Genomic DNA, 10000 nt, shown 5'->3' with positions numbered 1-10000 from the left:
ACAAGGCCGACCCACGCCTTACGAAGGACGTCCCATGCCTTACAAGGCCGTCCCATGCGCGTCCCGTGCCTTACAAGACCGTCCCATGCCTTACGAAGGCCATCCCATGCGCGTCCCATGCCTTAGCAAGGCCGACCCATGCCTTACCAAGGCCGAACCATGCCTTACCAAGGCCGTCCCATCGATCTCGGAGAAAGTACATCATCATGACATCGGAATACGGCCCCAACATCGATCTCGGAGAAAGTACATCATCATAACATCGGATCGGATGTGTGTCCATCGAAGTTCCATCGACACTTCGAGAAGATCGAACATAGCTTCCTAGCATGTTAAAGGTTCGGTGCTAATGGGGACATAAAGATCCCACGACGTTCCAAACGAAAGTAAAGTGTTCCGTGCGTGTGAACTACGTTGTCCCATGTGCCGGCTCTCGACTCCTAAGATGTCCCATGTAAATGCCCTTCGTGGGAAAGAATGTCCCGTGCAACGTCCCTTGATGATCCCCATAAGGTGTCCCATGTGCGTCCCATGATGTCCCATGCGCGTCCCGGGCCGTCCGAGCCTCACCAAGGCCGTCCCATGCGCGTCTCGTGCCGTCCCGAGCTGTGCCGAGGCCGTCCCGTGCTGTCCCATGCCGTCCCGAGCCTCGCCAAGGCCGTCCCGTGCCGTCCGAGCTGTGCCGAGGCCGTCCCGTGCTGTCCCATGCCGTCCCGAGCCTCGCCAAGGCCGTCCCGTGCCGTCCGAGCTGTGCCGAGGCCGTCCCGTGCCGTCCCGTGCTGTCCCATGCCGTCCCGAGCCTCGCCAAGGCCGTCCCATGCGCGTCCCGTGCCGTCCGAGCTGTGCCGAGGCCGTCCCGTGCTGTCCCATGCCGTCCCGAGCCTCGCCAAGGCCGTCCCATGCGCGTCCCGTGCCGTCCGAGCCTCACAATGGCCGTCCCAGGCCGTCCCGTGCCGTGCCATGCGCGTCCCGTGCCGTCCGAGCCTCACCAGGGCCGTGACATGCCGTCCCGAGCCTGACCAAGGCCGTCCCGTGCCTCACCAAGGCCGTCCCTTGCGCGTCCCGTGCCGTCCCGAGCCTCACCAAGGCCGTCCCATTCGCGTCCCGTGCTGTCCCATGCCGTCCCGAGCCTTAGCAAGGCCGTCCCATTCGCGTCCCGTGCTGTCCCATGCGCGTCCCGTGCTGTCCCGTGCCGTCCCGAGCCTGACCAATGCTGTCCCGTGCGCGTCCCATTCTTTTGGCTCGGCTGGCCCGTGCATTCTATGGGGTCGTGGGACATTTCGAAATCCACCCGGGCCATTTCGACTCTCTCTTCATTAATACTATTGAGGTATTATTTATGAATTATTGGAGAAAAGAAACGGAAGAAAATATTTTTTTTTCTATTTTTTATGAATTTTCCGGTGTTTATTCACTTAAAAATTCATAGAAAAATAAATATTTATCGGAATCGCTATTATAATATATCAAAAAAATCCTTGCGAAAAGACCTTTCCAACGAGTATAAGTTTGCTGGATTCCGACGAGTAACGAAGGAGTAAAGGCCCAGTATGCTTGGTTAAAAAATTGATGTTTCCTTGTGAAAATAGGAAAAACAATAACTTTGCACTATATGTAGGGTTTTATACCCTTCTACTAGTGTTTATAGCGGAAATATGACATCTAATGTCTACACTAGTATTCCCAGGATCACATGCAAAACTAGTAATTAATCTAATGGAGATAGTGGATTACCTTAATCGCTTTTCCCTCAAACTAGTTGAATTGATTGAAGAAGACCAAGAGCTTCAAGTGTAGCTCCTCTACTTGGGACACGAGCAATCAATTTGATCTCCCACCTTGTTGTATAGCTAGCACACCAATGGTGGTTGGATAATAAGAAGACCTTCTTCTTGCTTGACTAGATAGATAGTTAATGGGAATTAGCTCACTTTCTCCTCTCTACTTGATGTGGTAGAGTAAGAAAGCTTAGAGAGAAATTCCACACCTTATTCTCTGCCCTAAGAGTGTTTATATAGAACCCTAATAAGAATCCACCTCCTTTTAGGTTTCCCAAAACACCCTTTAGAATAAGATTTAGGGAAATAGTCGAAAATAGCAACTATTGGTATTTTCTCAATTCCCTAAGGAGATGACGTCCAAACCCAGCCAAAATTGGCAGATTTAATGTTCATAACATAAGGAAACGTCCCTCCAAAAATCAGCCCAATCCGAGCCCTAAAAGTGCCCAAATCGGCCTAGGCCCAAAAACCCTGCTTTTGGCCTTTTTGTACTATCTTTGCCTAATTCCTTTTTAGGCCTATGAGATATGTTTATGGGACACTCCCATGATTATATCTCACTCCCACTAGTCATATCCTAGATCAATTTGTCACTCTTATGTGTAACCCGTTGTAGGATCCGATCGAAGTTAGCCGCGAATTACTTCGTAATTCGACGATCGTAGTTGGTCTCTAGCTACAACTCTACGATCCCTAAATCAATCGGACTTGATGATCTTCCACATCAATTGTCCTATCCGACAAATTGTTCGCATTGTCACCTTGGTCGAAGGACATCTCCTTCAACTCCTTCAGACTCCCACTTGGACTTAGAACAAGTGCAATGCCTCGATTCCCGTGTCAATTTAGTATCCCATCTGATACGTCACGTCATTCAGACTTTCTTGATATCCGAGTACAACTGTAAAAGACAAACGATTAACTTTTAATCCGTTTGAGCGCGGCCACGCATTTTCAGTTGCTACTCATCAAGTGGCCTTGAGACACTTTGTACCTAATGTGATTAGGGTGACACAATCCATTCTTGCGCTCCCACTTAACTTCATGTCTATCCTGTCCTTCCCAGTGTCCGCCTTTATAACCTCCTTTTACGGCGCGGCGTTTAACGGAACCAAAGTCGGGCATTCCTTACATAAGATGAGTGGAGCACTCATGTTTTGAGGAATCTCTCCAATTGTCTTTATGAGAAGTATTGACGTTCATCACGAGTGATGTACTTCTCATTTGAGGGTTATCCAGTGTATAAACCTTTTACACACCCACGTAGTCGAATAGAATATACTATTCCTATAGCCCATGAAACTGCGCTATCCCATCGACTCCCGTGCTAGTCTTCGTGAGTCATCGTTGTCCATGCAATGACCTGGACCAGGGATTTGATAATAAATATTCCAAGTTCACTTAATAGGGTTTCATTCATCAGATCACGTATCTGACAAACCTATTCGGAATGTTTTATCATCAATGGACTGTCGTTTAAATACTAAACCAAATTTAGACGACTTGTGAAATAACTCTATTATTTCTGATAACGAGAGTTGTAAATCTGAGCCTCTTCCGTAAAACTCTTTTTACCCACTCAGTTTTACTCGTCGAGGTTTAAAATTATACCTCATGCCTTAGACTGTGTATGAATCTCATACTATGTCTTAGGTGACAGTTCAGTTTGACTACCGTGGTAGTCGGTTTTAAACTTTGCTAATTATCAATTAATTTGAAGACGGTTATCTTCAACCTTGATAATTTCTAATAACTTTTACTAGAGTTAAGGCTTTTAATTCTTTATGTAGTATTTGCAACAGTTCCCGGCTTAAACACTTTTAGCCTACTTTCCTTCCATGTCTGAAAGTTTGCTACGATGACATGTTCAATTTTGTACTACTTCATCCTTTAGCCTTCTAGGATGTACTAAGTAGTGTTTCGGTTTTCCAATCCGAATTCGGATGTTTAAATGCTAATCATGTCCAACATGATTGACTTTATGTTTTCGAACATAAATGTCTCTCTCATGCGTGCTAGCTCATCGGTGTCTTTTCAGACTCCGATTTTTGCAACGCCCTCTGTCATGAGTTTTTGGGTCGAAATTCTTTTAGACTTTCCGAGTCTTAGATTTTCTGTTTCGGATCTCAAGCATCTCAGCGTACTGAGTCTCTCTAATCCTATCATCCTTTTGATCTATGCTTATAGATCTTCAGATGCCCAAAATGGCATTTTATCCTTTTGTGTGTGGTCCTTTATTGAGTCAGTTCGTTACTGTTATACAACACCTTATGTCGTACTCAATCTTTTGTATGTACTCTGCATACGGACCCGGAAGGTTTGTTTACTCCCACTTACCTTCTTGAAATTTCGTGATTCAAGATTTTCTTCATTCCTCAGGAATCAAACTTCTTTGATTGCCTTTTGAATCGAAGATTCTAACTCTTGCGTGCTTTTAATCCGTCGATAGATTTCTTAAGCATGCTTGTGGACATAACTTGATTGGAAGAATCTTTATTCTTCTTGTCTCGTTTCGGGAAACATGAATGTTTCCATCCTTCTCAGTTTTCTATTTTGGAAAACCAATTTAGGTCTTCTGTTGACTTAAATTATCAAGCTTCATGTCTTGACGAGATATGGATTCCACGATGATTTTGGCTTCTAGCCAAAATCTAGAGTCAGTTTCCGTTTCTGCGCAGGTCTTTTATCTCTTCAGAAATAACCTTTATTTTCTGAGTCTTTAAGATTTTATTTTGACCTTTCAGGGCTTTTGAACAACAATTTGGAGTTATCTCAACTACTTTGAGATATTCCTTTAGAGACACTTTCACTCGCTTTGAGAGTTCTCCTGCGAATGACATTCGCTTTTGTGCGGTGGGTTTACAAGATCATATCTTTAACCTTTCCTTTTCCAAGGAGTCGCAGTTTGTTGCTCTTGGTCGAATTTAATCGTCTTGTACAAGTTTCATGATTGTTCTTCATGAAACTCCATGATTTTTCTCATGATCGAATTAAATCGACTTGTACTTTTCTCCCACTTATTCTTGTAATAATTAGTGTTTTTCTCCCAGATTACTAGGTGCGCTAATTATTAGAAGAATACTATCATGAGCAACAAACACTTTGTTCTCTTGATTGCTTGTGGAAAAAGCCCAAATTTCTTCTAAAGAAATTGCGTCAGACTTTAGCTAATTTTGTAATGCCTTTACAAGCTTAGACGGACTTTGGTAGTTTTGTGAGAAGCTATGTCTAGACTAATGGATTTTGGAGGATAGAGTTTGATTCGTGTTCTTCATCTTAATCCTTTTGGACACTCCAAATATGGATAGGTTAGAAGTACGTTTGAAGATCAATTTCTGTTTCTGACTCAAGACTTTCTTTCTTGTCAGTTTGATTCATGTTTTGGTTATAGTGGACCTGTTGTCCTCATCCCTTTCCGATGAACCTATCTTATAGGTTTTTGACCAAGTTTAGAATCTTTTGGTATAGTTTGTTAAATCTAGCACTTATTAACATCCCAATTTAGAAATAAAGTTCTTTATTGATTCTCCGTAATACTTAGTACAGAGATGATGTTAAAAAACTAGAAAAACTATTAATCTAGAATAGTGCCTAAAGTAGACTTCGATCCCTTTCAGCATCCTTAGCAGTCGAGGCTTCTGCTCCCTCTTGGATCTTGTCTTCTTTAGCCAAATACTCAGTTCCCAGCTGCGCCTGTACATTCACAATGATAGGGCAATTTTAGGTATCATATACCTAGGTTTGGGAATTTTACAGTATTTGATAAGTTAACTGTTTATACCTGAATTGGAAGCCACTGTTCCATTCCTTTTGTCCTCCAAGAACTTAGGGCAGTTTCTTTTCCAGTGGCCTTTGCCATCACAGTAGAAACATTTGGTGTCAGGAGGAGGACCTTTGTCTTTAGGTTTGGCAACTCGTTTGCCTTTTCCTTTTGACGCGGTTTTCTTCTTCTGTTTTCCACCTTTCTTGAACCCTTTGTCCTTTTGTACCATAAGAACGTCCTTCTTAGTCTCCACTATAGCGACGTCCTTTTCGGCTGTTAGAAGCATAGAATGAAGTTCCTCCAACGTTTTATCCCATCCATTCATGTTGTAGTTCATCTTAAACTGATTAAAACCACTATGGAGGGAGTGAAGGATAGTGTCGGTAGCCGTCTGTTGGCTATAAGGGAAACCTAGTTTAGCCAGCTTGCCCATGAGCCTGATCATTTGACGAACATGAGGCCCAACTGGTTTTCCCTTTTCAAGGCGCATGTCCATAATTGCTTTAGAGGTTTCAAACCTCTCCAATCTCGACTGTTTCTGGAACATTTCCCGAAGTTGTCGCATCATGGAGTAAGCATCCATGTCTATGAACTGCTCTTGCAGAGTCGGTTCCATGGTTGCTAGCATTAAGCAAGTTACAGGCTCTGCCTTTTTCCGCACACTCCTTTCTTCATCTATCTCTTCTTTAGTCGAATTATCATCCAATACAGGAATTGGAGTTTCTAGTACATGTTGCTTTCCTTCCATCCTGAGAACTATTCCCAGGTTCCTCTCCCAGTCAAGGAAGTTGTGCTCATTTAGCTTCTCCTTGTCGAGAAGTGAGCGGAAGTTGAAAATATCTTTTGTCATCTACATAAAAGAAATGGCAAAGTTTTAAACTCGTTATCATTTTGAAAAACTTAGTTTTCCCACATTATTCAATAAAAATCGTCCCCGATTGAATAAGTGATTCCAAGACCCCAGTTCTTCGGAGTAAAGCGGACGAAGGCCCTACCCTTTGACTCCGTCGTTCCGGGTGAGTGAACTACTTCACTGATCATACCTTATGACTCTTGGTTGATAGATTTCATTAATGAATGACTAATCTATCCTTTTGCCTCGAGTATCCAAGACTCTCTTGCTGATCTCGTTGAGTAGAACCATTTAGACGTGTAGGCCTCTTCTATAGACCTACCCGCATTGTCCCAAGGTAGAGGAGGTACTCTGCGAAGGCCGACCCACCTTCCTCGAACAAGGGCGCAACGAGTGTCTTAATCTGGATAGGCGATTACTCAAGATTACTTTTGGGGACTTTTACGCTAGTCTGGCGTTTGTTATAGTGAACTATTTAGCCTAACTAACATCCACGACATAAAGCGTAAATAAGTAAGTAAATGCGCGCGAGAAAGTAAATCAAGCAGACATGGATCCTAGTATGGCCCCTAACCTAGAAGATCTAATCTCCTTTGGTTTTCTTCTTGTTTCGCCTTTTGGTTCGTCTAGATCTCCATCCTTGAACCTTCATTGATTTCTCCCACTCGCCTTTGGATTCCATCCTTGAGTTTTCTTCAATGGACTCATTGACCCTAAACTCTAATTACAAGACTCTAACGATTCGCAGATCGTATAAACTTGAAATTAAAATTAATTACAAAGCATGCACCCATCCGTGCTTAAAACAAGAATAAAGATATAAATCTATGGCCATACTAGTTTCCCGCATTCACATCACATGCAATCATATAATATATCAAGGCTAAGAATTATATATGCATGATTATCTTGGGAGATACTTTTGTTGACATCACATGTCACATTACGGACCTTAAGTCTAAATTCGAAGAATTCAACTAGTGGTGCGTTCCGGTTTTATCTTTTATGATTTCTAAAATCATCTTTAAGAAAAACTCCGTTTCGGGTTTTGAAAGCCCGGGTCAATTTCGGAAAAACATTGGTTCGATTCTTAATGATTTCATAAATCAATTTAAAGAGAAATCCGTTTTGGCCTTCTGGATGGCCCGGATTGATTTTGGAATTATTTGGTTGGAATCGGAAGAAATTTTGGCAAAAACTCCCACTCGAATGATGGTTCCTTTTTATGGTCCGAAAAGCCTCGAAAAAGCCCGGGACAAGTCCTAGACAAGTCCCGGCCCAAGCCCAGAAAAGGGCTCGGACAAGGTCCGGACATAGCACGGCCCATAGGCCGGCATGTCCTGGCCGAAACCTATCAAGGCCTGGTCTCGTCCTGGCCGGAGCCAGGACGCTAGTCCATGTACCAGACGCGTCCTAGACGTGTCTGGTGCTGGACCGGACCAGCACTAGGTGTCTCGGACTAGTCCGAGACACCCAGAACCTCCCAGACGCGTCTCCAAGACGCGTCTGGTCGAGTGCTCTGGACGCGTCCTAGATGCGTCCAGGAAGCTCCCTCCGCAGCTGCTGGTCGCGTCTCCAAGACGCGTCCCAACAGCTGCTCTGGACGCGTCTTCAAGACGCGTCCAGAAGCTTCTGTCGCAGCTGCTGGTCGCGTCCTAGACGCGTCTCAGCAGCTGCTCTGGATGCGTCCAGAGGACGCATCCAGGAGCTCCCGGTCCGGCCAGGAAGCTTCCTGGCCGGACACTAGGGTTTTTCAAAACCCTAGTTTCCAAAAATTTTTTTTTTTTTTTTTTTTTTTTTTTTTTTTCTTTTGCAACTCTAAGTTGCTATTTTCCAAATTTAAAACTTTTCTTAAAATTTTGAAATCTTTTAGAACACTTCTAAAATTTTTACAAAACTTGTAGAAACTTTTAAAATTTCCAAATTTTGTTTTGAGAGTTTCCCAAAACTCAAAACACTTCTTTTTAGAACACTTCTAAAATTCCAAAAATCTTTGTTTTTCAAAAGTTTCCAAAACTTGAAAACAACTCTTAATCAAACCAATTTTGGATCAAAGTCTAGGTTTTTGAAAACTTTTTCAAAGAACAATTTTGAAATCTATTTGAAAAATTCTTGAATCCCATTCAAAATCAATCAATTTCTTATGTTTAAAACTCTTTTAAACATAACTATCAACTTAATCAAGCATGGATTAGTCCGAAATTCAATCTAATTGAGTTTTAAAACACTTTTAATCATCAATTTGATTCTTAATTTGAAATTCATTGAATCCCATTCAATATTATCAAATTGTGAGTTTAAATAGTTTTAAAACACTTTTAAAATATTTTTATAAACTCAATTTATCAAACTATCAATTATATCTAATATGAACTAGTTCGATTCTTAGCAAAAACTAGTTAATAGCAAGAGGCTCTGACGCCACTGTAGGGTTTTATACCCTTCTACTAGTGTTTATAGCGGAAATATGACATCTAATGTCTACACTAGTATTCCCAGGATCACATGCAAAACTAGTAATTAATCTAATGGAGATAGTGGATTACCTTAATCGCTTTTCCCTCAAACTAGTTGAATTGATTGAAGAAGACCAAGAGCTTCAAGTGTAGCTCCTCTACTTGGGACACGAGCAATCAATTTGATCTCCCACCTTGTTGTATAGCTAGCACACCAATGGTGGTTGGATAATAAGAAGACCTTCTTCTTGCTTGACTAGATAGATAGTTAATGGGAATTAGCTCACTTTCTCCTCTCTACTTGATGTGGTAGAGTAAGAAAGCTTAGAGAGAAATTCCACACCTTATTCTCTGCCCTAAGAGTGTTTATATAGAACCCTAATAAGAATCCACCTCCTTTTAGGTTTCCCAAAACACCCTTTAGAATAAGATTTAGGGAAATAGTCGAAAATAGCAACTATTGGTATTTTCTCAATTCCCTAAGGAGATGACGTCCAAACCCAGCCAAAATTGGCAGATTTAATGTTCATAACATAAGGAAACGTCCCTCCAAAAATCAGCCCAATCCGAGCCCTAAAAGTGCCCAAATCGGCCTAGGCCCAAAAACCCTGCTTTTGGCCTTTTTGTACTATCTTTGCCTAATTCCTTTTTAGGCCTATGAGATATGTTTATGGGACACTCCCATGATTATATCTCACTCCCACTAGTCATATCCTAGATCAATTTGTCACTCTTATGTGTAACCCGTTGTAGGATCCGATCGAAGTTAGCCGCGAATTACTTCGTAATTCGACGATCGTAGTTGGTCTCTAGCTACAACTCTACGATCCCTAAATCAATCGGACTTGATGATCTTCCACATCAATTGTCCTATCCGACAAATTGTTCGCATTGTCACCTTGGTCGAAGGACATCTCCTTCAACTCCTTCACTATAAGGGGGAGGGTTGAGCTCCTTCCCCAGAGCGTGCACAGCACTTGTGCTGGCACGTTCCCTAGTGCTCGCCAAGCACCATAGGGCATCCAAAGGGCAAAGCTCGGCCTACTACATGATGGGAAGCTTCTAATATGTCGGAATACGAAGAGATTTCGTGCGACCCGAAGCTCGGCTCGGGCGTCCCGGCCTGTCCCGAGCTGTGCCGAGCGCG

At 42.7% G+C, this 10000-nt stretch overlaps 2 protein-coding genes across 2 annotated transcripts in view; both read right to left on the bottom strand.

Moving 5' to 3' along the window:
- LOC147529997 (uncharacterized) overlaps positions 1-10000 on the bottom strand; it is a 61221-nt gene that overhangs the window by 39752 nt on the left and 11469 nt on the right. The window lies entirely within an intron of this gene.
- Positions 5282-9194, bottom strand: LOC147530001 (uncharacterized). Its single transcript, XM_086651408.1, has 3 exons — positions 8944-9194; positions 5563-6394; positions 5282-5474 (listed from the first exon to the last, which is right to left on the bottom strand). The coding sequence occupies exons 2-3, from the start codon at positions 6392-6394 to the stop codon at positions 5458-5460; spliced, it is 849 nt and encodes a 282-aa protein (XP_086507534.1). The 5' UTR covers positions 8944-9194; the 3' UTR covers positions 5282-5457.

The sequence above is a fragment of the Eschscholzia californica genome, unplaced genomic scaffold (assembly GCF_041429995.1).
Source record: "Eschscholzia californica isolate CP2 unplaced genomic scaffold, dmEscCali1.0.p SCAF_8, whole genome shotgun sequence".
NCBI lineage: Eukaryota > Viridiplantae > Streptophyta > Magnoliopsida > Ranunculales > Papaveraceae > Eschscholzia > Eschscholzia californica.
Note: the sequence above shows the minus strand (reverse complement) of the source record. Positions and strands in the feature narration are given on the sequence as shown.

Bases quoted from the DNA above. Each gene is read 5' to 3' on its own strand.
- LOC147530001 (XM_086651408.1), bottom strand. From the start codon at position 6,394: ATGACAAAAGATATTTTCAACTTCCGCTCACTTCTCGACAAGGAGAAG.